We start from the raw sequence: 27,538 nt of genomic DNA on the forward strand, positions 1-27,538 counted from the left end.
CATTTTTTTCTTAATGCATTGCCAAAATGTATATGATCAGGAAAAATTATAGGGAATGATTAGAATTGAATCGGGAGCAAAAAAACATGATCGGAACAACCCTACTTGTGACTGTTGCAATGTACTGACAACATTTTCGAGACATCACTGGCTACTTTTACATGCAAACATTTAGTCGTATTAAAAGCCTGATTGGAATAAAAATGCTTGATGTACACACACCGTTCAGAATATTCTGACCCAATCAAGCCAATTCCGATCAATAGGGTTGATTCATATCTATTTAGAATACGATCGGTGGGAATGAAAACACTCATTCCAAAATTTTGGAATAAACCATCTTTACCGCACATGTCTGTGACGTTAGTATACACGTTTCTGTTATTCCTGGTAGCTTATAGAAGCAGAGCTAGCGAAAGACATGACGAGCGCAAGGCTAAATTGGTTTGTATCCAAGACTTTGCTGGAGATTTTTTTTTAAACATCTTTAAATTGTTGAAAGATTTACCGGAAGAAAAATGAAAAAGAAAAAAACACGAAATAACGCTAACAATCAAGGCAGAAATTGATGGAGCGATGCTCTGTTGACATGGTAAGTCACTATGTCTTCTTGTTTTACTACTACTACTGCTACTACTACTTGGCAAATCCGCGCATGTCAAAATAATTTGTTTCGATCAAAAGTGTGATACATGAACACGCAAATTGACGGTAGAAAACTGGGAAAAATACTCGAAATAACGTTAACATTTACAGTAGAATGGAGAGCGAAATGTTTTGTTGACAGGGAAATCGCTACAGCTTTTACTTCTACTACTATTTCTGCTATTTTTGGTCAATCTGCACATGTCAAAATGATTTGTTCCGGCTGAAAGTGTGATGTATGAACATCCAAGTTTACTTAGAGGAAAAACAGGAAAAGTACACAAAATAACGAGGTGGGAACTAGGGCTGAATGAGATTGGAAAAAACCGACATTGCAATTTTTGGGGGGTTTGCGATATGTATCGCGATATTAAAACTAGAAGAATTCTCACCGACTTGAATAGCTTTGTTTGGGAAGACTTTGGTTGACTCACTATGACCACATGGTATACATTAGAGATGTCCCGATCTGATCACATGATAGGAAATCAAGCCGATCGCGCTATCTTTCAGAGGATCGGAATCGGGTTTTTAATTTAAAAATACATTTGTTTTTCTGTTTCATGCTCGTACAGCCATCCAAGCTCCCTTCTGAAAGGCAGTGCGACCAAACAGTTTTTCTTGGTCACCAGTGCAGCTAACTTTTGGTACTTAAAGTTAACGATGATTGGCGGGTTTTTAGTTATGATCTGGCCAGAGACGCCTCGATAGCGCTACGATCAAAGGCTTACTGGATGTAACCCCAGACCATGATTTTGCCACCACCAAACTTCACTGTTTTGTGGCAAAAGGTGGATTTTTCAGATTAATTTTCCATTGAATTACACCACAGTTGCCGCAAATATTGCAGGAGCCCTACTGGAGCCCACATGGATCTGAGATTCACTCAGAAAACAGTGAAGTTTGGTGGTGGCAAAATCATGGTCTGGGGTTACATCCAGTATGGGGGTGTGCAAGAGATCTGCAGGGTGGAAGGCAACATAAATAGTCTGAAATATCAACAAATCTTAGCTGCCTCTTACATTCCTAACCATAAAAAGGGACAAATTCTGCAGCAGGATGGTGCTCCATCGCATACTTCAATCAAGATCCTCCAGGACTGGCCAGCCCAGTCACCAGACATGAACATCATTGAGCATGTCTGGGGTAGAATGAAAGAGAAAAAATGGAAGACGAAACCAAAGAATGTTGATGAACTCTGGGAGGCATGCAAGACTGCTTTCTTTGATGTTCCTGATGACTTCATCAATAAATTGTAAGAATCCTTGCCGAACCGCATGGATGCAGTCCTTCAGGCCCATGCAAGACATACAAAATATTAAATTTGGATCTCACAGCACCACTACTTAATTCGCTTATGTTATGTAACATTTTTGTATTGGAAGTACATTTTTGTTCAAATTTCACACTACTTTCTGTAGGTGACAAAACTTTTGTCTTGCCAAAATTTGACCTTTACATCTTCATTAAATGATAAATCTTTTTTCAGTTAAACAAATATATTTTTGTACATTCAACATCATTTGGGAGGGTCTTAGCTTTCATATGAGCCATTTCTGAAACCAATTGAATAATCAAAAGTCAGGTTATTTGCAATTGTTTCTACAAAATGGATAAGCGACAAGACTTTTGTCAGGGACTGTACAATTTCTGGTATAATTTGTTCGGACCAAAAGTTTGACGTATTAACACGCAAGTTAACAGTAGAAAAACCTGGAAAATTATGCAAAATAATGCTAACATTTAAAGTACAAATGGATGGAGCGATGTTTTGTGACACGGCTTCTACTTAAATTTCTGGTATAGAACCTACCCACCGACATCACAAAATCACGTGATCGCTGTATTGTTCCGCCCCCTTGTCCGTCATTTTGTGTCTGTATTATCAATGGTCTCAATTGATCGAGCAATTTGTAATGCATTTCATGGAAGACCCGGTGCTTTCGGATGCCGTAAACTCACTTGATGCGTTGCATAAAAGGCGTTATGTGGAAAAGCTTCAGTTTATCCATTCGCCAGATTCATATTTGATGCCTAAATCGATGTTTTTCGACCCGCTGTCTCCGCCGTATTTGCCTGACATCTGCTAGCTACCCTGATATGTACAACTATCTTGTCCACACAAAATAAGCCTATTCTCACGAAAGTTTGAAAAACTTTAAGAGCTTGGAGGCTTATAAATACTTCGTTGCTGGTTGGGTGAAACAGGTCCTCGTCCACGAAAATTCGGCAGGAATCTATCTTGTGCTTGGAAAGGTGAGTTACGAAAATTTCAATTCAAAATCTTTTGTTCTTGCTAACATCCACTGTCAAGTCTAATGTATTTCACGTCATTTGTCAAAGGAGCTAGGGCTTTTAATGTTTATATGGTTTAGCGATAGCACTCTCACTACATACATACGTGTATGTTGTCGGCGATTAGCCTAGCAATGATCTTAATTGTGGTTGTCAGCCCAAAACCCTCTAAATATATATCAAATGCATCTTACCAGATATAAAATGACTACTACATAATCTGTGGTAATCGTTTGGAGCCCAGTTTTCTCGTCAAATTGCAGCAGCACATCTCGCTCTCTCCTCTCCGGGTCTCTCGGAATCCGGTAGAACTTCAAGTCTCTCCGTCTATCTTCTCTGTTATTGCAACCGACCGCCACACACGCCTTCACCATTTTGATTATTAATGTTAACGAGCAGAAAAACACGCCGTAAATAGGAGGAATGTACGTAGCCGTAACAGGTAAACACGATGTGTTGACGGACAATTGGGCGGCACCAGTCAGGAGGGCGGAGTTATGACGTCACGTGGGTAGGGTCTATATTTGGTCAGTCTTTTTATGTAAATATAATTTGTTCGGACCAAATATGTGACGCATGAACAAGCATTATTTTTCATCATAATTTTAATCCAAACTGTGAAATTTTGTCCATGTAAACGTAGCCACTGATTGATCAACTTGGACTTGACGAAACACGCAGAATGACTCAAGTTCAAAACGGGGTTGACTCTGCAGTACTTTTCTTGACTAATTGCAGCAACAGCCACGATGTCCCCTAACCTTACCGTTTTGCTACTGTTCCTTGAAGGCTACACTGCCTTGAGGGTGACAGTAAGATGGAAGCTAGGAGGTGTCACTTAAGGAAGATGAACGAGTGGTGACGCAAAGAGCACAAGCGGGTCAGAGAGCTTCCCGAGGCAGACGTACGCACGCTTACACACCACCGTCAAATAAGTGCAGCGTAACACAAACACACACAGCTGTCAGGGGGCAGACGAAGATCATTCACAAAACAACCCCCTCCCCCTGGGTATCGCTGACACCGTTTCTCCCAGCGTACGCGCACACACCATCGCGTCTCAAAAACACACATACACGCACAGCGCCGGAAGGCAGCATGCTGTCCATGTGGCCTGTGGAGAATCATTACTCAGCAGTGCGGGGCTAAAGAGCGCAGAGTGAACTTCCTCCTTGAACGGAGCGCGTTCCTCTTTTGTACGCAACAAGCGTTTGGACCGCTTTTGCCGAGGGATTAACTCTATCAGAGCCGTCGACGATGACAGTGGTTCAAGTATTTAGCTCTTTTCATGCATCTGCTGTGAATTACAATCAGTTTAACAGATGTCTAAGATGTCTATCGCTCTCGATGGCAGCCAATGAGTTAAGTGTTTTGGTGAAAATTGAAACTTTGAAACTGTTTAATGCTCTATCGCCTTTTGGTGATGGAAGTTCTACAGGGAAACAAGGTGTATGAGACAAAAACATAAGCTCAAAACCGGCTAATTTCAGTGTAGGGTAGAGGTGTCAAACTCCTATTTGTCACCAGCAACACTGTAGTCATAGTTTTGCTTCGGAGGGTCATTGTCACTATTAAATGGCTAGTTTATGACAAATTGATTATCGAATGAAGAAATATTCGAATTATTCTGGAAACATTGCTGACTTAAAAATTCTCTTCGTATACTGGAGGTGCATTTATATTTCATTTTTAAAATAGGGGATAAAACAGTTGAAAGATAAATAATAGAATATTAACTTTTAGTTTTCGTATAACCATTAATTATTTTTTCTTGTAAATGTTTATCCTATTTAAGTTTTACTTAGAAAAATAAAAGGGGATAAAACAAATATTTTTTATTCTTTTAAAAAAATATGTAAATACAGTGATCCCTTAACTATTTCGTGCCCTCAGTCCATCGCAGATATTTTTTCAATGAGCCCTTTAATGCCTGCAATGTGAAGCAATTGTCAGAGAATCACAAAATTTGAAAAATAAGGTCATAATGAAATCTTTTTTCAAATTTGTAAAAAAGAAAAAACAAAATTAATATGTGTAATAAGCGCACTAATATCTATAACCCTTGCTAAATCCTGTTTTTTTTCTCATGGAACCTGCAGATGCAGGAGTTGACTTGCATCCATTATTTTTTTTTTTTTTAGGAAAGATATTTCAAAATTCTGAATTAGTCTCAAAATCATGAAATTCTAAGAGTATCAAATGTGATACATTTGGCAATAAAGGGTTAGAAAAAAAAAAAATACAGGTGAGCTGTCCCGAGTCAATCGCGAAGTCTCCCTCTCCCTGCTCTTTGTTTATCAGGCAGTGCACTGGAGTTGCTTATTAAAGTTAACGATGATTGACAGACGTTAAATGTTTGATCTTGGCACAAATGCCTGGAAACCGAAGCTTCGAAGCGCCACATGCGTCAATCATCGTTCAACTTGTTAAACAGTTGCTGTGGCAACTCATTGTGTGTCAGTGAGCCACTTGAGCGGACTCACTCAATGAAGCATTTAGGGCTGCAGCTATCGATTATTTTAGTAGTCGATTAATCAATGAACTAGTTAGTTCGATTAATCGAGTAATCAGATAAGGAACATGAAAAATTAAAATACCAGGGAAGAGCCTCAAACGGTATAAAAAAATAAATGAGGATCTATGTATAACAAAAGAACAACTGGCTAGCTTACATAGCAAAAGTCTGCTAGCTTAAATGCTATAAAATGCTAATGTTTTTTTACAATGTCGTAAACAAATGGTTCAGACTAATATTCCCACAAAAAACGGCTAAATACACAGTACCTATAAACTAAATTACGAATACATTAAAAAACATTACCCCAAACAAAAACTTGTGAAATGAGGCAGACCAGAAGGCAGTGTATCCACCCTAATCAATAAAACTAAATGTAAACACTTTAAAAATAAACCATTAAAACGCCACTTTAATGAAACGGATACTCGAAGAAACAAAATTCGAATTTTTTTTGCAATCGAATACTCGAGTTAATCGATTAATCGTTGCAGCGCTACCAGCATTTATTAAAGACAAGCATTTTTATACTTTTATCTTGTTTAAAAATAATTCGGAGGGACAGTTACATGTTTAAAACTTATAATTATTACATTTGAAGTAAAAAGAAATTTATAGTTTTTTTTTTTTTAACCAACTATAAGACATCAATAACTAAGCTAAAAATGATAGACATTTCGAATAATAAATATAATTACTTGCCTTCTTTTTGGGTTGAAACAAAAGCGGTTGCGCAGTGTCCGTAAACGGGGGGTCTCCAGGGTAAAAGGGACAAATTAAAAATAGCTTGGGGGCTAAATGCTTCACGAAACTGCTATGGCAGCATATAGACATACTGTTCTATCAAAGACAAGTTTTTTTGGCTTAAAATACAGCAGTTTATTTTAAAGAGGGGTGCAAGAGCAGAAACTGCTTTTTCAGACATGTCTGTGTTTTCCACCATATGTACATATACAGTATATATATATATATATATTAGGGCTGTCAAACGATTAAAATTTTTAATCGAGTTAATTACAGCTTAAAAATTAATTAATCGTAATTAATCGCAATTCAAACCATCAATAAAATATGCCATATTTTTCTGTAAATTATATATATATTCTGTAAAATAAATTGTTGGAATGGAAGGATAAGACACAAGATGGATATATACATTTAACATACGGTACATAAGGACTGTAGTGGGCATTTCACTCTACTGTCATTTAAATCTGTCTATGCTGTCCTCACTCCGAAGCGTCTACTTTTTCCAAAGCTAGACAGCTAGTGAATGACGCCATAATAATCAGACTTCTTTCTTTTTCATCTGATTTATTAATAAAATGGCCTCAAACCATTGTCCTCTTCAGACCGTCGTAAAACTACAAAAAAAAAAGCATTGCATTAGCAACAACGTTAGCTTAGCACGCTATACAGGTTCACTAAACAAACAAAAAGTGTCTCATACAAAAAATATAACATTTCGCTTACTAGCATAATATGTACATTATTTACAACAACCATACTTACGGACAAATCTTGTCCAAGGATCATATAGGCACAACATTACAACGTAGGCGTCAGCCCGAGATGTCGTGCAGCCATATTGAACTGGCAAGACAACAATAAACCATGTCGCAAAGCGACCACAAGAGTTCGCTGTTAGACAGCACAAAAAGCCTTGCTGTAAAACTTACCAAAAGGCAGAATACTGTCTGAGCGGGACATGTGCGTTAATTGAGTCAAATATTTTAACGTGATTAATTTTAAAAAATTAATTACCGCGCATTAACGCGATAATTTTGACAGCCCTAATATATATCTATATATTTTTTTTAATTACACTTTAGGAAAAAACTGAAAAAAAAAACATCTTATATGCATCTCTTTCCGATGCTAAATCTGAATAAATACATTGAACACACACCCAAAAAAAAAAAAAAAAAAAAAATGAGGGGGGCTACTTTGCTGTTTTTGACTTAGCGCGGTGGGATCTAGTCCCTATTAACTGCAAAAAATTGTAGTTATTTCATAAAATGTACTAAATATTCTTTTTTTTTTTGATAATAATTGAAAACAAGAGGTAAATGTCCTTGGATTTTTGTAGTACTTGATCGTTGACGAAATGTTGTCCTCCGTGAACGATATTTTTTTTACACGAAACCCTAAGTCAAGTCAATTCACATGATATACTTGTGCGGGTCACACTACGTATATTATGAGGTGGGCCATTAACATTAATATTTCTTCCCAAAATATCGCAAACAAATACCTGTGTTTGGACCTGCGCTAAAATAAACCGACAACAGTTTATTAGCATGTACTGCATAATGAGCATTTGCCACCCAAATCCCCAACTCCTCATATAACGTGTTGCTGTTTTCGAATGCTAAAGTGGTGATAAATATCGTCCAACTTCATTACATGAGCGTTTGATTTGTAAGCTACTTTCCAATTGGCAGCGAGTGGTGGTGCTACCTTTTAGACGGCGGCGGAGCAATGTGCGCATCCATTAGCGGCAGTCAAGTCAATATATAACAGCCTTGCTTTGGTGCGTTTCCATTAGGATTTCGACGGCGAGAGTTTTCACTCTGGGTTTAATTCAAACTCTGGCATCAGACTGCATGAGGACGTCTTAGATGGGGACGGGAGAAGCATTTGACACAAAAGCTACAAAAACAACCGTGCACCTTTAGCACAAGCAATTACAACAGTGCCTATTTGTAGATCTCTGTTAAAACGTCAGTCCTGATACTTGAATGATGTTTAAAAACTGCATCAGTGTTGATCAAGCCATTAAAAGCTTTTTATTGAATAGATGAATGAATCCATTTCATGAGCGCACGTATAAGACATCGTACTTACAACTGAAAACTAATTAGGTGCCGAAGTGAGCGTAAAGTGCTGGTGTTGGTGCAGTTAACGTATGATTTATATCAAATTTTCATACAAGCAAGCATTCACAACTGCACTCATGCTGTTCATAATTTGCATTCTATTGTTATAAAAGCAATCTTTTTTTTACTAGATTAATTATATTCAAGGCTGTAGGTTTGGTCTCAACATTAGTAAGGATGATACAACAGCATAACCTGCATGTACACTTTTTGCTGGGGACAATACAATAATAAGACCCAACAGATTGGGGGACAGGGCTACATTACTCATGAATATGAACCTAATTAATTGATAGGCTAAATGATCAATGCAATGTTCTGTACTGACTTATACCAACTTTCATATGTATTGGTTCAAGTGATTAACTCATTTGCTCCCAAAAACGTATAAATATGTTCTATTTTTAATTGTTTCAGTGTCCCAAAGATGTATTTATACGTCTTTTAAGTTTTTTTTTTTTTTTCCGAAAGACATCTCTGGGTCCTGATTCAATTTAGCTCCAAAGCACAAAGCTGAAAATCTATTTTAAAGCAATAAAACTGGCCACTGGAGGGCAGTAGCGCATTTGGTAAGACACGCAACCCTATTCAACGGCAACGACGGCCAAGCCGCCCAGCCGGGATGCCAACGGAAACCAACTGAATGGATGCCAGGCGGTGGACAACCGAGCAGAACAACTGGTAGGACGCCAGGGATGCCAGGCGCTGGACGACCGAGCAGAACGACCGGGACCACTAGATGCCGTTGAGTCCGTGCTGCTCACGAGCAGAGCCCGCAGCGACTAAATAAAATCATCTTTTTAAGAATGGCAACGATGAGAGAAAAGTTTTAACCGGCTGTCACGGCCACAATAGCGTCATCTTTCAGTTAGTTATGTGTAAATAAATTGTTACTTTGCAATCAAAAGCTCTATTTGTCTTGTTGTTTCTGTTATTTTGTAAAAGGAAAACATTATTCAGATGTTTGGGATGTAACTAAAGTAATAAATAGCTGTGGTAAAGTCAATGTTTGAAATGCATGCTTTCACAAAAAAGCTCAATTCCTCCGTTTTTTCATCAGAAATTGGAAAATTGCTCAAACTAAGCTATTTTCTAATGCTGATGTCTAAAGAATGGAAAAAGATATGAATTAACTTTTTTTCCTGCTGAAAGAACAGTCTAATCTTTCTTTTGGTGGGTTCCATGTTTATATAGCAATAGAACATAATTTTCTGTGGGCGTTGCAATATCAGTCAAAATCCAGTAAAACACCCAGGAGCGAAGGGCCTTGCTCCGGTGAAAATGGCTGGGAATGAATGAGTTAAATGTTCAATTCAAACCTTTGTTTTCAAGAACTACTAAAAAAAAAAAAAAAAAAAACAGTTTGAAAACTTCCAGAATAAATGTCTGGATTTATTTGGCAATTTTATATTTCAATACTTAACACATAACTCTAATTGAAAATGCACAATAAATATAAACTTGTTAATAATCTCTTAACTATCCACTAGAGGTTGGAATCTTTGGGTACCTAATGATTCGATTACGATTCAGAGGCTCCGATTCGATTAAAAATCGATTATTGATGTTACCCAAACCCTCTATTTTAATGTTTTGTACATTAGTTCCAAAATAGTTTAAAAATCCTATTAGGCTAAACCAAACTAATATTCAAGTATCAACAATAAACAAAACATTAAATAAAATCCTCAAGTCCCCATTCTGTATCAGCAGCTTTAAACTACATTCAATTAATTTTATGATGTGAATCAACTGTTAAAGTTGATAAAATTGCTCCCGATATTCCATAATTTCCCTTCTACTTACAACATGTCAAAGTTTTAAAACGGTTTCATTATTTAAAGATAGATTCAAGTCAAAATTTTGCTCATTTAGGAGTATTTCAGATAAAAAGTTAATTAGGTTCGCTTCAACAGAGCCTTCTAGAGAAGTCTACTGCTTTAAGATGGCGGCTGTTTACAACGCGGCAACAACTGAACAGCAAGCCTGTCGTTTCACATCTACCGGTAGTTCTTTTAATATGTTCTAACACCGCAGTCGTCTGTCATTTAGCATCTAGTTCGGCAAAGATGTGATATCTACTATAGCCATATGTGGCCGTATGTTTGTAGCAACTAGCAACTGGGCGTTGTTTGAACCAGCTGTCGGCCGCAGTCAGGTACTTTTGTTTTTTTATCTAGCGGCATGAGTTGAACATGATATTTGCTCTCGGTCCGTTCCTCATTGCGTCCTGAAACCAACGCTGACTGTGTTTTAGTTCTGCTTAACCTGGTATAATTCAATAATCAGAATTTGGATGTTTGTGAATCGTTCTCAAATCTTCCACGGCCGAATCGCGAATAATCTAAGAATCGGTAATTTCGCACAATGCAAAAAAATAAACATTTGTCTAAAGACCACTCAACATTGTTGAGAGATTAATATAAGATATGCAGGAGGACACTTCTTTCAAAGGGCCTCAGACTCGCTTCTGACTCAAGTTTTGCAGGTTAGCAAATTCACACACTTAAATGTTATGCTAACTAGAGGTGTGCGAAATTTCCGATTCTTAGACTATTCGTGATTCAGCCGTGGAAGATTCGAGAAAGATTCACAAACATCCAAATTCCAATTATTGAAATATGTCAAGTAAAGAGGAATTAAAACACACTCAGTGCGCCGCGCGGTCTTAAGGACGCAATGAGGAACGGAGCGAGAGTAGCTAAACATCATGTTTGTCATTACCCGGCCCTCGGGTAATGCCAATTCTCAGCTCACGGCTCTAGCTCAACTCATGCCGCGAGATAAAAAAAAAACAACAACATAACTAGTGTTGCACCGATACCATTTTTTGGCCCCGATACCGATACCTGGCTGTGCAGTATCGGCCGATACCGATACCATACCACCCCGTTTATATATATATATACTTTTTTTATTTTTATCCCCCCCCCCCCCAAGAGCTACATAATTGGATGTGAAATCATTGCTATCAAGTCTTTGTCAGGCTGTTGCTTACCTTTGCAAAATAGGAAAAAGACTAGTACAAAGTATAATACTAGCCCAACAGTAAGAAAGTAAAAATAAGTTCATAAAAATAAACACAATGAACTGAGTAAACTTCTTTTTAAACCTCTCAAAGGCCAAACAGTGCAACGTTCATGAAATTATTGTCACATTCTGCTGCTGGTTAGATTGTGTTTTGTTGCTGGGCTGTTAGTGGGGGCGTTCCTGACGTCGCACCTGAATCCAATGCGGGCTCATCAACGCAGCATTTAAGCACGGGTGAGCTCAGAGAAGGCTGCCGAGATATTTGCTTTGCTGATCGCCATTTGACATCTCGCACTGTAGTCTCGCTACATTTGCTTGTTGCGCCCCTGCATTGGGTTTTTTCTGTTAGTGTGCTGCACTCGTTTGTAACCTCTACCCTGTGCAGGTATTTGAGTGTTTTTATTTTGGCTTTTTGGCTCGCTGCCTATCGTCTTAGATAACCTTCGAGTTTGTAGTACTGAGCTCCGTCGACCTGCTGTCACGGACTCCTTTTGTTATTTCTACTATCCCGCGATCGCGTGTAATTTTTTGTTTGCAATTAAACCCTTGTACGTATCCTCCGCTTGTTGTTCGCTTCGAGGTTCAACCTTGTTTCCGCATTTGCAGACGCTAACAATTATAAGTAATAATAATTGACCACAGCATCCCGTCTCTCTATTAGCCTCCTTTTTTCGGGAGCGGGGGGGGGGGGGGGGGGGGTCCCTTATTTCTATTTCTGAAAGGTGGCAACCCTACTTTGGAAACAGTTCCCAAATTACTGCAGCATTTCTTTAAGTAAAAGACAAAGTTGACGTAGTGAACTAACCAGAGATTGTTGCACCGGTCCAGCGCCCGTCCTCTTGATAGCAGTCCTGCTCTTGCAGGCTCAAACTCGTTGTGTTCGTTCACGTTTCATCTTCAAATGTTTTATCAGGTTTGAGGTATTGAAACTGGCCGATTTAACTCCACATCTCGAAACTTTCAGGCCGCAAATCTTGCATGCAGCCATTGATTTTAATTGCCGGGATTTCTATTTTGAAATATTTCCCGACCGCCGCCATGTTGGTGGCGCCGACATAGCGGCCTTGTCATTGGTCAGGAGTGGCTATTGGCCCGTTCTCATTGGTCTGGAGCAGGCCAATAGCGATAGCTGCTTGGTGTTCACGTGTCATCACACAACACAGAGACAAAGTGTAGTGAGCGCCAGGAGGAAAAAAAAGGCTGCGGTCAAATGTTATAATAATGGACCGGTAAATGGTATCGGCGCCTTCTTTGTTGGTACTCGCCGATACAGATACCACCATTTTGGACCGGATCGGCGCCCCCTGCCGATACTAGTATCGGTATCGGTGCATCTTTAAACATAACTGACTGCTGCCGACAGCTGCTACAAAGTACATCTACATAATGTTAAGGTAGATATCATATTTATATAGGACTAGATGCAAAATAGACTCGGTGGCGATAGCAGCACATGTATAGAAAGCTAGCTGCGGGCGTTAGTAAACGGCCGCCATCTTAAAGCAGTAGACTTCCCTGCAAGGCTGTTGTAGTGAACCTTCCAAGCGAACCTAATTAACTTATTATCTAAAATACTCCCAAATTGGTAAAATATTGACTTGAATCTTTAAAATAGTTTTAAAACTTTCACATGTTGAAAGTAGACAAAAGGGAATTTATGGAATAACAGGAGCAATTTTAACAACTTTAACGGTTGATTCACAACATTAAATTAATTGAATGTAGTTTAAAGCTGCTAATACAGAATGGGGATTTGAGTATATTATTTTTTGTTTTTAACTGTTAACCTGATATTGAAATAGTTGTTTATTTAAGCCTGCGAGGCTTTAAAAAAAAAAATTTTTTTTTAAATTATTATTATTATTATTATTATTTTTTTTTTTACAGTTTTTGTAGCTAATGTACAAAACATTAGCAGCTAATAGCGGGGGGGGGGGTGTCATCAATAATCGATTTATAATCGAATCGTAGCCTCTGAATCGTAATCGAATCGCTGATGCAGGTCGGACTTTCAGTAGCAAAATAAGTGGTGTGTTCCCCACTTCCACATCATTGATGTCGTTTTAAATTACAGTGGCTGCAGCTGATGCTGGCCAGAAGAAGAAAAAAAAAATCGAATATCCCTCTTCGAAGGGGCGAAGGAGGCGGCACGAGCCTGGGGCTGTGAGTGTGTGTGTGTGTGGGGGGGGGGGGTCGAGTCATTTACCAATCAAACGTGTATTTGATGGGAAAATTGGACTGGCACATTCTGAACATAATGAAAATAATTCACTTAATACTGGTAGGGTCAATTCCATCCTTACAACATATGGAGAGACAATCTAAATTACTTATAAAACTAGAGTCATTATATCATACAAATAAGGTTGCTTTAAAGTCGGTGGGGACAATTTGAGCATCCTAAAAAGTTGCTAGTGTTTTATCCCTACCGTCCCTATGCAAACCTATACCCTTGATTAGATCAGACGTCTGTCGCCGTCAAGAGCAGCCAATGAATTAAGAGATAGAAGCTAGGGGACCTTCGTGATAGGATTCGATGCTTTAGTAAACGTATTGGGAATTAAATACAAATACAAGGTTTAATTGTATTTTTTGTGTCAGTTTTATCGTAAACTTCATTTGGGAATTATAAACATCTTCGAGCAATCAAGGCTTGCCTCGTTTCAAGAACTCTGTGAGTAAGAAAATGCGAATAGGCACTAAGGAATACTTTAAAAGCAGTGTTTTAATAAGTTTTAAGTAGAGCCACAGGGAAAAGAACTCAAGTAACTCTTTTTTATAAACCACAAAAATAGGTCAGCATAAAATTTCAGCCTCAAAAGTCCACCGTACTTTGTTTTCCAGACGGACATTTCTTGCAGACCTGAGCGCTAGAAGTTTGGCACTATAGCTGGAATGGTGGCTGCTGAGGAATACTTGAATAATATTTAAAAAACAGCACTAGTTGAAGGTAGATACTAGGTTTAGAATCATTGTTTTGTTTTGTTTTTTATTCTGGCAACGGCTACCTCGTAACCATTCAAATTGAACATTAGCTTAAACATTAACTCGTCCTTGGTTAGTAAAAATTCATAATGTGCAGCTGTCCAGTACTGAACGACACTAATTTAGTAGCAAAGTTAAAATGAAGGTAAATATTTGTATAAAAACACTTCTAGGCAATTCGTATAAACCTCATACCATTTATACTTTACCTATTTTGCCTTAAGTTACTTCAAAGACACGATTAATCGATAATCTCAAAGATTCAAAGTAACATTCTTATTTGACGAGTATGTCATCGCTCCATTTTATCTACAGTAGTTTTACTGCCGCAACTGTGACCTTCATCAATGTCGCACAGCTCCACAATATGAATTCACCGTTACAACTTAAGCAATTTTAAAATCGCTATTTTCTTGTCTCATGGAACCTTTCAAAGACCTTTCTATTTCCAACGCGTGAGTTTTACTTAAGACGGCCCGTTTGCCTGCAGAGTTCAAAATTGGTGATTCTCGCGTAACGGCGTCTTCCGCCCACGTCGGTGTCGATACTGGACTTCATGTGTTTGACCGCCTGCGCTCGGGTTAAAGCTTCGGGGCAGCATAACAGACACAAACACATTTCTCTGCCACGAGAGAAAACAACGCGGCCGAACAAACAACACAGAACGGCTTCAAAGGTAGATGACGATAAAACACACAAGCGGCCTAAACCTCCCGGGTTGGTTCGTGGATCACATCATGCAAACACAAATTACCGTATTACACAATAACAAACTGATTGATTGCCGCGTATTGCGAAAAGAGCAAGTTTGTGCTTATTTTAGATTTAGCAATGCAACGATTAATCGATTAACTCGAGTAATTCGATTACAAAAAGCTTCGAATCAAATTTTGCTCCCTGGAGTATTCGTCTAATTAAAGTGGTATTGTAATAGTTTGTTTTGAAAGTGGTCAAATTTAGTTTTATTGATTTAGGTGGATACACTGCCCTCTATTGGCAACAGTGCATATGACATAACTCATTTAGCATGGCTGAATCCAGCTGCTCCCTGTTAAGACCTGCATATTTGAGGTAATATTTTTTAATGTATTTGTAATTTAGTTTGTAGGTATATTTAGCCATTTTTGTTGGGAATATGTGTTTAAATGATTTGTTAAGAGCATTGTAAAAAAAAAAAAGTTAACATTTTATAGCATTTAAGCTTGCAAACTTTTGCTATCCAAGTCAGCCAATTGTTCTTTTGTTGTACTTAGATTTTCATTTATTAATATTTTAATACCGTTTGATAAAGATGCCCCGATCGATCCGATCACGTCATTTTCAAAGTATCGGAATTGGCAAAAAAATATCGGACATGCCTTTTATAATTTATATATTTTTTTTCAAATTAAATCGTTTTCTAATTGTATTTAACGTTACAGACAAAATGTCTTACACTCATCCAGAGTCTTTGGTTCTGGCTTAAAGTAGGGCTATCAAATTTATCGCATTAACAGCGGTAATTATTTTTTTAAAAATTAATCACGTTAAAATATTTAACGCAATTAACGCATGCGCTGCACGACTCACTCACGCATTGTCGCGTTCAATCTATAATGGCGCTGTTTTACCTAAATATAGAGCTAAAAGGCAGCGTAAGATTAGTAGAGTGGATTTTGGCAGTCTTTGGAGCATTGTTTTAATTGGCTAAAGCCTTACAATCCCTCTCTCAACAAATGGAAATATTGTGGGAAGCAATGTGGGGAAGAAAGGTAGTCATTGATCTTTTTCTTAACACCCTATGTTATTTCCCAACACAGAGAAGATATAACAATTGGTGCCACTACGCACAGTCATGGTTGCACTTCCCATCATGCATTTGGGCAGAACAGTTAAGTGGCTACAGTATCATTTACTGAAAGCTCAACAAATACACTAGATGGCAATATTTAGTCATGATATACAAAGTCACATTTATCCTTTAAGAATTACAAGTCTTTCTATCCGTGGATCCCTCTCACAGAAAGAATGTTAATAATGTAAATGCCATCTTGAGGATTTATTGTCATAATAAACAAATACAGTACTTAAGTACTGTATGTTGAATGTATATATATTTGTCCGTGTTTTATTCATTTTTTTCTTAATGCATTGCCAAAATGTATATGATCGGGAAAAATTATCGGGAATGATTGGAATTGAATCTGGAGCAAAAAAAAAAAAAAGCAATCGGATCGGGAAATATCGGGATCGGTAGATACTCAAACTAAAACGATCGGGATCGGATCGGGAGCAAAAAAACATGATCGGAACAACCCTACCGTTTTGATGCTAAACTCACGTATTTGAATCTTTTTTTTTTTTTACATGAAAGTGCAATTTTGCATAGTTTGAAGAAACACCCGGAAATTTATTTTGTATTTAATGTTCTTTTGAAAGTGCAATCTTAACAAGCCTTTGTTTTAAATCTCCTAAAATTGATTCTGCAATGCAATAAATGTTCTTAATCCGAATACTCGATGATTAATCGACTACTAAAATAATCAATAGCTGCAGCCCTTCCCAGATGTTATTTTTAGGTATGCAAACTGTATTGAAAAATGGAATTATATTTAAAAAGTGTAATAGCATGGAATGTATATGTCATTCCGGTCTAGATGTAGCTGTTGGAGATGGGCTCACTGACATTGATTTGATTGCCTCTTCTTATAGATTTGTGTGCCAAATGACAGAAAAATGACAGCGGTTGAATAAAAAAACATATGACATGACACACTTTACCATTTAATTCCCATGTTTTGCAACCAGTCAGCAGAACATTTTCTTGGCATGAAAAGCGTTGTCGATATGACAACTAAGACTGCCGACAAGAAAAATGTAAAACATATTTTGAAAAATTCTGAAAGCTCCTTCTAACAGTTATAAATTGTGGAATCCATCCAATTAGTCCTCAATACACTGCAATAACACCATTCAAATCATTTTCATTGCAACACTGCTTTCTCAGCAAGGCTATGATGTCCTGTAATACATTGCCTATCTGTGCAAATGACATAACCGCAGAGTAAACAAACCCAAAATGTTACTCGAGGGAGGCGCAAGGGTGAGCGCCGTTCGCATGGTAATGCGCGGGGAAAGTAAATGAGGCTATTGTAAACCTTGGTGAGGGAGGGAAAGGAAAAAAATGCAATGACACTTGGCTGACACCTTCGCTGTTAGTAAACACAACTGCAGCCAGTTGATGCTAGCAGTGACGCGCAAGTGCAACACCTTGCGAGGCCACCGAGAACACACCTAGCATACAGTATCAGCTTTGGCCAAAAGACATAAAAACTATGAACATCAAAAACCGTGAGAAAAGTGTTTTATCACAGTCAATAATGTTTTTAATGACTGTGCTGTGAAGGTACATTTGTAAACCTAATCAAATATTTCTCGATCCAACAGTAAAAGCATTTATTTAAAAAAAAATGCTTAGCTACTTTACTGCTTTTATCAAGTTTATCAAAAATGATAACTATTATTACAATAATAATAATGGACATAAAATTTGGGATAACGTAGACCAAACTTGTATATTAAATATTAATACTGTGGCCTACATGACCCAAAATATGATCTCTGTATACAGTGGTATGCAAAAGTATCTGAACCTTTGGAATTTCTCACATTTCTGCATAAAATCACCATCAAATGTGATCTGATCTTTGTCAAAATCGCACAGATGAAAAAAACAGTGTCTGCTTTTAACTAAAACCACACAAACATTTATAATTTTCATATTTTAATGAGGGTAGCATGCAAAAGATAACAGAAGGGGGGAAAATAAGTGAACCCTCTGCCAATAGCCACGTTTACATGCTGACTTTTATTCATACCGATTCAAATCATTCCGAATGGAAATTTCAGATCAGCTGTTTACATGTCACTTCATCTATTCCGATCCAGCATTTACATGTGACTGCCTTTATTCCGAAAGGATGTTTGACAACTGCCGTCTGACATGCGCAGATTAATCAAAACAAAGCGTCACGTTGCAAAACATGGAGATTGATCGTCGGAGTGCTGCTGTTTTAACTTTAACCCACTTGTTGTGTTTGCGGGGTCGTATCCGCTTCTGCTGTTTTGCTCTTTTGCCTTGTAGTAGCCGGTTTTCCACCGGTTTCTAATCTGGTCAACGCTCCGGTCTATTCCGGCTTCGTGTAACCTCTCATGAACTTTTTAAAATAGTTCACTGTTCCTCGTTTTACGCCCGTCCAAGCGAGCAATTATATTCAATTCTTTTAAAGTTTGAATTAAATACAATCTTTCCGCCGGACTCCAATTAGGTGCGCTGTGCTTGGAAGCCATGTTGCAAGTGACGTTACTTACGTCACAAAGTGACGTCACCACGTCAGTACGGAGCATGTGCAGAAAGAACGCAACCAGACACCATTCCGCTTCCCTGTTTACATGATATAATTTTACTTCTAATCTGTTTGGGAAAAGGAATATTCCACCCCTGTGAATCGGAATGAAATTCCATTCGGTTTGGGCCTGTTCATTCCGAATGAGGTGTTTATATGGAACACATTTATTCGGTTTGAACAAATATTCCGATTGTAATTGGAATATTTGGCTCCATATAAACGTGGCAACTGATGAGTAGTTAAAAGCTGCCCTGCCCACTATAAAACACACACCTGGTAAGAAATATCTTGTGGAGAAGCATTGTCTGATGTGCGTTATGGCTCGGTCAAAAGAGCTGTCTGAAGACCTCTGGTCAAGGATTGCTGATTTTTATAAAGCTGGGAAAGGATAATAAACCATCTCTAAAAGTCTAGATGTTCATCAATAGACAGTTAAAGAAGTTGTCTACAAATGGAGAGTTTGCTACTGTTGCTTCTCTCCCAAGAAGTGGCTGTCCACCAAAGATGACGCCAAGAGTTCAGAGCGGAATACTCAGAGAGGTAAAAAAGAACCCTAAAGTGTCTGTAAAAGACTTACAGAAATCACTGGCAAAGTCCAACATCTATGTGCACACATCAACTATATGTAAAACTATAGCGAAGAATGGTGTTCATGGGAGGACTGCACAGAGGAAGCCACTGCTGTGTAAAAAAACATTGTTCCTCGTTTATTGTTCGCAAAAAGGCACTTGGACACTGCACAGAAGTTTTGGCAAAATATTTTGGGGACTGATGAAACCAAAGTTTAATTGTTTGGGAGTAACACACAATGTCATGTGTGGAGGAAACAATGGAACAGCTCACCAACATCAACACCTCAGCCCCACCGTGAAGCAATGTGGAGGGAGTATCATGATTTGGGGCTGTTTTGCTGCCTCAGGGTCTGGACAACTTGCAGTCATTAATGGAAGAATGAATCCAAAAGTAAATCAGGATGTTTTTCAGGAAAATCTGAGGCCGTCTCTCAAACAGTTGAAGCTAAAAAAAAAAAGAGGATGGATGCTGCAAACACAATGATCCAAAACACAGAATTAAATCATCTTTAGAATGGTTTCAGAAGAACAAAATACACTTTCTGGAGTGGCCAAGTCCAGGTCTAGACTTGAACCCCATTGAGATGCTGTGGCATGACCTAAAGACAGCGATGTGCCAGGCTGATCTGCTGCTACAGGAAGAGTCTAGTTGAAGTTACTGCTGCCAAAGGGGGGCACAAAATATTAAATAGGATGGTTCACTTACTTATTGTTCCCCCTCCTGTCATTGTTTGCATACTATCCTCATTAAAATATGAAAACCTATAAATGTTTGGGTGGTTTTAGTTAAAGCAAACACTTTTTTCATCGGTGTGATTTTGACAAAGATCAGATCACATTTGATGATTTTGACAACGATCAGATCACATTTGATGATGTTATGCAGAAATGTGAGAAATTCCAAAAGGTTTAGATAATTTTTCATACCACTGTATGTGAAAAACTAGAAGATGTGGTTTAACTAAAGTTTCATGAATGAATACCGCCCAACCTTACAGTCAAAATGGATTTGATGTCTAACGCCATCAGTGGCAGCTGAGGAGTTAATTGCAGTACTGCAACGATTAATCGATTAACTCGAGTATTCGATTAGAAAAAAATATTCTAATCAAATTTTGTTACTTTGAGTATTCGTTTACTTAAAGTGGCGTTGTAATGGTTTATTTTTTAAAGTGTTTGCATTTAGTTTTACTGATTAGAGGGGATACTCTGCCCTCTGGTCTGCCTCTTTTCACATGGCTGAATCCAACTGCTCCCTGTTAAGACCAAAATAAGCTAATTTTCTGTTTGAGCTCATGTTTTTTAATGCATTCATAATTTAGTTTATCGGTATATTTAGCCAATTTTAGTGGGAATATGTGTCTGAACCATTTCTTAAGAGCATTGTAAATAATAAAGTTTATAGCATTTAAGCAACTGGACTTTTCTATGTAATTTAGTCCAATTGTTCTTTTGTTGTACATAGATCCTCATTTAAAAAAAAATATATATATATATATATATATACCGTTTGAGGCTCAGCTCAGGTAGTTTAATTTTTCATGTTTCTTATCCGATTACTCAATTATTCGAACTAACTAGTCCATCGATTAATCGACTACTAAAATATTCGATAGCTGCAGCCCTAGTTAAATGCCAGGAAATTAACAAAAATGGGCCATAACCATAGTATTTATTTTTTAACATTTTGTAACATTTTTATAATTGTATTTGCTCATAATTTAAATATAAAAAAAATAATCATAATTGAAAATGTGTAAAATATACATAATTTAGTTGGTCTACACGATCCAAAATGTGATGCCCACTTATGAAGACGCCAGATATGTATTATGAAGTTTTGTATGGACCACAATAGTCACTTCTCTTATAAAGGGTTAAATCTTTGTTTTGAGGTCATGTTTGTCCAACTCCATAATGATCTAAACATTATTTTGCAGGAAGATACATTTTAGAGCAACTTTTTGAAAAAACAAAAATGTTTTAATTAAAAAAAAAAAAAAAAAAACAGGAGTAGAATCAGCACTATTTTGTTTGGTGGATGAGTATGTAACAGGGTAAGAGTGGGGGTGGCGGTGGTGAGGCTGCAGCCCTTTTTCCATTAGATTCAATTATAAATGGCCAAGAGCGGAGGGACGGCCAGCCAATCAGATCTCGGCTCGCATGTCAACCTAAGACCAACTGTCTTGTGGCTCTGACAGCACGATTTTTACCTCCATAATTCAAATCCCAAAGCAAAAGGCAATCTCCGCTTAGCCCGAGTGCAGGCGACCAAGGCGACAACACGGAAGGGGGGAAACGGAGAGTGTAACTAAAATCGATAACGCGCATAAAAAGACGGACAATCACACGTTTTGATCCTACTAAACGTTTAATGTCTGGTCATTTTCACAACACACGCACATCAGCATGCAGCGGCTAGCAGCTTTTAGCACGTAGCTCTTTCCTTAATGAATATGCAAATACATTTTTTCACGTCCGCGGCTGTCATTTACGTCGTTTAGACGCTGACACAAGTTCCATAAAGAACACAACACACACAGTCGGCCTTATGTTTTCAAAGATGAGATACAAACCACGGTTATTGGCAGTTAAATCACTAAATGGAGGTTCGAAGAACGAGTGAGGGGGGGGGGGAAAGACAGCAACATCACCTCCTTGCTCTTTAAACGCACACTTTCTCCTGCCAAAAACTCTTCGCCGTACTTGGCCAAACTCGTCCCCGAAGCCGGGACCCCCTGGCCCACAAAAAGTTGTTTTTACGCGGAATATACGACTCGTAGCTCCCTGTGAAGCACTATTGCAGAGGGTGGTGTTGGGTGAAAAGAGAGGCAGCCATTTTAGAGCTCTTGCTCCATAGACAATGGCTGGTAGCTTAGCGTGGTAGGTTTCCGTGTGGGGGGGCTTACCTGGTTCCTACTGGGGGCTTGTACGGTGTTCCCCGGGCTCATAGGAGGCGGGTGATGGGCCCTTGGTTGCCAACCCGGATGGACCCCGCTGTAGCCACTCGCCATGTCCCCCGCCGCCGCCGCCTTGGTGCCCCCTTCCTGGTTGTTGTAGTCTCCTTGCGGGTAGTTTGTGTAGCTCCTAGCCAAGCTGGGAGACGTGAGCAGCTGGTTTAAAGTCGGCGTCGACGTGGGCTGTTGGCTTCCCACGTTATACCTCTGGTTATAGGAGGCAGCAGCCATTCCTGCTCCCGCCGCCGCTGGCTGCTGCTTGCCTGGCTGCCCCCCAGCCGCCGGGGGCTGGTTGTTCCGCGGGGAACTCATGGCCCCGTAGCCCTGACCCTGATATGAAGTCCTGTTCTGGAAGGGGCTGTAGTTGTTATAGTGGTTGGGGTAGCCATGTTCGTGAGAATTGGCGGGGTAAGGGTCCATCATGCCTGGCCCCGACGCAGCTGCCATGCCAGGGCTTTGTTGTCCGCCATGTTGATGAAAAGGGCCCCGGCTGTAGTGCTGGTTGTAGCCGTAAGGAGGTGGTGGGAAGGGGCCCGTGTGGTGATGTCCCACGCCGGGATGGTTATTCCCTTCGGGCCCGCCGGAATCGTTCTGATTACTGCTATTATTATTTACCCTGGGCAAATTCCCGTTGCCGTTCTTCATGTCAGGATCCCCTCCTCCCCCAGCAGCGTCGCCGCCGTCCTGCAGTTCCTTTCGGCCGGGAGATCCGCCGTCAGGTCCCGCTTCCTTGTTCTCATGCTGCTGTTGCTTCTCCCCCGGCGCCGACTCCTCTTGCGAGTCCCGATCCGGTTTTTTGAGTTCGGACGGCGGGCTCGCGTTGAGAGAGGCGACGCTGGCGACCTGAGCGGCCATGATATCCCCCCTCTCTCGCCTCCCTACTCTTTCTACAGCGCCCTTTTCTCTCAGCAAGGCGACTCACTCGCGACTAAAGCCCGAATAGTCATTGAATATAACGGCATTTAACACAACGTACCCGTTGTCCCGGTTCATCCCCCCCCTCCCCCGGTTTTGCCCTCCGTCCGGACCGGTATCCGGTAAATCCACCGCGACTCCGTTTCAACTTGAGGGAAAAAAACAAGGACAGGGGGGAAAGTTTTGGCGAAGGAGATCACGCGAAAAATACGGAGACCGCTAAACTGGGGGCGTGCGAGTGTGTTTGCGGCGCGTTTAAGTGTATTTAAAAAGAAAAAAAGAGGGGGATTCTAACGCACAAGTAGAGCGCGAGCGACAAATCGAGCGAACCAGCACGAGGCTCCGCGAGACACAGCCATCTTAGTGAGGGGCGAGGAGGCACGCAAAACCCGGAAACGGATTCCGGCGCCATCAAAACAACGCTGGATCCGGACTGCAGGAGCAGAACAAACATTGTTTACATTTAGACCGCGCTTTTACAATCCGTGGATCCATCGTTGCTTCAGTTCTTAATTGAAAATCCAAAAAAGGAAAAAGTGAAGTTTTTCAAATCAAACACGAGAATACGGACGGATTTAAAAAATATATATATTCTTTGGTCTCAGATAAAATACTCTAAAACGGGCATTATTAGGAAACAGGGGCGTTTCTAGAGACACCCTGGAGGCTAAGAAGGCAGACGCCCCCCCCCTAAAAATATATACATTACAGTTTACAGTTGTCAACAAACATGACATAATTTTGGGGTGCTGAATCCAAATCTGACCTTAGTTTTTTTTCTGTAATCTATAGTTGTTGTTGTTTTTTTTTGTAAACTGTTTTGTTTCTTTTTGTGAAATGAAAAATGATTAGAAACTGACATTTTTACATTGCTGGTATAAAATACGGAGCCCCAAAGGTGAGATGGATGAAGAAAAATAAAAACATAAGGAAAAAAAAAAGTTGACATAATTAAACAAAAATGCCCCTTAAGTGACACGGAAGATTTTTTTCTGGCAAAGCAGAAAAAAAAGACATGGAAGTGAAAAGAAAAAATAGAAGTTGAAAAAAGTGGGTTTTTTTACATCGAAGCAAAAAAATAATAATCTTCGAAAAAAAAAAAAACGAAAAATATTTTTCTCTGTAGAAGTAAAAAGAATAATTATTTTGGAAGCCAATTGTGCCTTCAGAGTATAGCAACTGGTTGCTAATGAAGTCAACAAGGACCGCCAAATCACAGAACGTTTTCCGACGAAAATGGCTGGTTGAGTTTCAGACTCGCTTCAAATGTCTTCTGCTTATTTGGAAAGCATGCTTAATATCAAGAATTAATCTTATGTCATTATATTTTAGGCCTATTTCAAAGTAAAACTCAATTAATTAAACTGCCCAACGGGTGAACACGCTTCATTGTTGCCATTGTTTACCTGAAAATTGAGCCGCACAACACACATTTAAAATAGCGGAATTATGTGGGGATTTTTTTTGTTATTTTGCTGCAACCTCAACTTTCTTTTTTTGCTTCAATGTAAAAAAAATTGCTTCGACCTCAGCTTTTTTTTTTTTTACTTGAGTGTCATTTTATTTTTTTCCGGGGCATTTTTTTTTTTTTTTTTTGCTTCGACAGAAAAAAAAAAATCTTCTGTGTCCCTTTCGGGGCACTTTTTTTTTTTAGGTCAACTTTTTTTTCCTCTTTGTCTTTTTTTCTTCTTCCATGTCCCCTTAGTGACTCAGTAATAAAACTGCTACTTAATGATCGCTTAAAAGTAACGATATGTAGCAAAATAATACCTGTTATGCCATGTTTGACACAACTACAGATACAGGAGACCCACAATCGAGACCATTTGGCATATGCTGTCCTGTACTGCACTGCTGCCAAAGTACTCCAATATGTGAAAATCAGTCAACTATGACATGCTAATGTTGAGAACAAGTCAGAAAAATGTATATATGACTGCATAGGAAAGAAAAGTTTAACAGGTATCGGGTAAAAATGAATGAATAATCAGTATAAAATATTACTAATACAGTGGTACTTCTACATTCGTTCCAGGACTTTGTAAGTCAAAATGGTCGTATGTCGACCACGATTTTCCCGTAAGAATACGTTATAATTCCATTAATTCGTTCCACAGCCCGAAAACCTACACTAAATCCTTAATAAATACTGCTGGTACTATTACAAATAGCAATTACATGTAGCAAAAAAATAAATTATGAATAAAAATAGTAATAATAAAATAATAATAGTAATAATATTAATACCTATAATAATGTAACGTATCAGGTTCTAATGTGGCGAATGTGTGCATCGCGTAGCTGACATGACAGCGAGATAGGACTTTTTACTTTCACTTTTCATGTTCAGTTGCGACAGACAGTAGGCGTGTTGTATTACACAAGTTGATGGAATAAATGATTAGAAACCTGACAAAGCTGGCAATTTCTTTGGCGATGTTACCACAATAATAATTGTCACCTTAACTTATAAAGATAGGTGAACGGAGGTCGGAGGAGGACCGTCGAGAGTAGACATTATACAGATGCGCACACCACGCTCATATCTTCTATCATTTCCATCTTCATTTCAATAGTAAGCTTCACCTTTGTTATTTTTTTACCACCTGCACTAACATTCTTGGAACCCATGTTGATTTCTCTCACTGGAAAATCCGCTGTGTGTCAGTCTTTCGGGAAAACAAACCGTGGCGCTGTCAGAAATCATCGTATTTCGCGCGTGTCGTCGTCGTATGTTGAAAAAAATGGCGAGTCAAATTTTACGTCGGATTTCGAAAAGATCGTATGTCGAAGCGATCGTATGTTGAGGTACCATTGTATATGAATATCAAAAGTGCAGATAGCATGAAAACTAAAGTATACTGAAAAATACTGATGGCAGACATGACATCACCCTGCCAAAGATCATAGAGAATCCGTTAAAAACAAAAACTATATGCAACAGAAAATTTAAAAAGCATGGTTGAGTATGGATGTTTAACTCATCTTTGTCGTAAGGCACATCATAGTAATGACTTATTTCAAAAGGGTCATTATGTCAGCCGATCCATATAAATATTTAACTCATTGGCTGCCATTGGCGAAAAATGATTTAATTGTTCGCCATACGGCATATTTAGATAAATAAATATATATCTGTTTAAAAAAAAAACTAAGTCATACTTTTTTGATTAATCAATTAAAAAATGGGTCGTTTCCCTCTAAATTGCTGCAACATAATGGTTGATAATTACAATGTGTACACCCCAAGAAGAGCCATTATTACTGCTCCAGTGCATTTGAGTTGAACGCACACATAAAGAAATCGCCTGCCATAAAATCCTAACTATGTTCCCTTCGAGCTCTCTTCACCTATGCAAATCAATTGACTGCATGTAAAGTACATTAATTTTCCTCCTTTAGAGCCAAATAACGCCCAAATAGTGTAATGCATCTATTCAAACGTAAACAATAATCTCATTTAATAGCTATTTTAATGCTTGGAGGTACAGACTTAGTGTCTGCAGTTACATTCAAGAAGTGACGCACACAAGTGTCTGCAGTTACATTCAAGAAGTGACGCATACAGAATGTGTGAGTTTGTTGTTACTTCACTGTTTTTTGTTCTTTCTCTGCCTTTTTGATGGCCTCGACGAAATCACAAATTCTCTTAAGCGTTTGTGTTATTGTATAAATTAATGTATTTTTCAGTGTCCTCGACTTGGCCTGAAGTTTGGTTTGAATACGCCATTTTGTCCTATTTCTATATGGAATTCACCCAGTGAGACAGTATCATGCACAGGTAAGGAACCCCAATTTGAATTCTACACTGATTACAATCCACGACACTATTTTTTCAGTGTTTACATGCACTTTGTTGTCCCCCTTCCCACTCACCATTACTTATTCTATTTGAATGCAAAATAGTCACACAGGCTGTGACTATTTCACATGTGTGCAGTAATGGAGAACTAAAGCAGAGGGAAGCATAAAATTAGAAGCAGTTAAGATAGTTTTTAAGAAAAGTGAGAGTGATGCTAGGCTTTTGAAATTCACATGTTGCCAGTGGGTGGGAGTAAAGTGAATTTTTATGGAAATTCTGAAGGAGAACACTTTAGTCAAGATGTAATTAACAGGAACATACACCCTGTGCTTCTTCTTCTTCTTCTTCATTTTCTTCTTCTACTCTTTCTCTTCTCCTCCTCCGCCTCTTGCTTCTTCGTGCTCCCTGCCTGCCTCCCGCTCTCATGGCAGCAGCAACCGAGGCGTTGCCTTCGCGTCCTGTCCGGTTTTTTAATCCTCAATTAAAACTGAGCCTAATAAAAGCGTTTTTCGGGGTAAAACTTTGATTAAGGACACGTAAAGAACACTAATGACA

General features: G+C 38.8%; 1 protein-coding gene across 2 annotated transcripts in view; it reads right to left on the bottom strand.

Annotated features, from left to right (window-relative positions):
* Positions 1 to 23,577, bottom strand: part of arid1ab (AT-rich interactive domain 1Ab) — a 110,737-nt gene extending 87,160 nt beyond the window's left edge. Inside the window, exons 1-2 of one of the 2 annotated variants that reach the window (XM_057827845.1) lie at positions 22,472 to 23,577; positions 22,219 to 22,405 (exon numbers count right to left, since the gene is read on the bottom strand). In XM_057827845.1, the coding sequence (XP_057683828.1) occupies positions 22,219 to 22,405; positions 22,472 to 23,121 (837 nt within the window). In that variant the 5' untranslated portion in view covers positions 23,122 to 23,577. Of the gene's footprint in view, positions 1 to 22,218 lie in introns of both variants that reach the window. The other variant, XM_057827844.1, reaches the window with a different exon arrangement.
* Positions 23,578 to 27,538: the final 3,961 nt, after the last annotated feature.

The sequence above is a fragment of the Corythoichthys intestinalis genome, chromosome 22, assembly GCF_030265065.1.
Source record: "Corythoichthys intestinalis isolate RoL2023-P3 chromosome 22, ASM3026506v1, whole genome shotgun sequence".
Taxonomy (NCBI): domain Eukaryota; kingdom Metazoa; phylum Chordata; class Actinopteri; order Syngnathiformes; family Syngnathidae; genus Corythoichthys; species Corythoichthys intestinalis.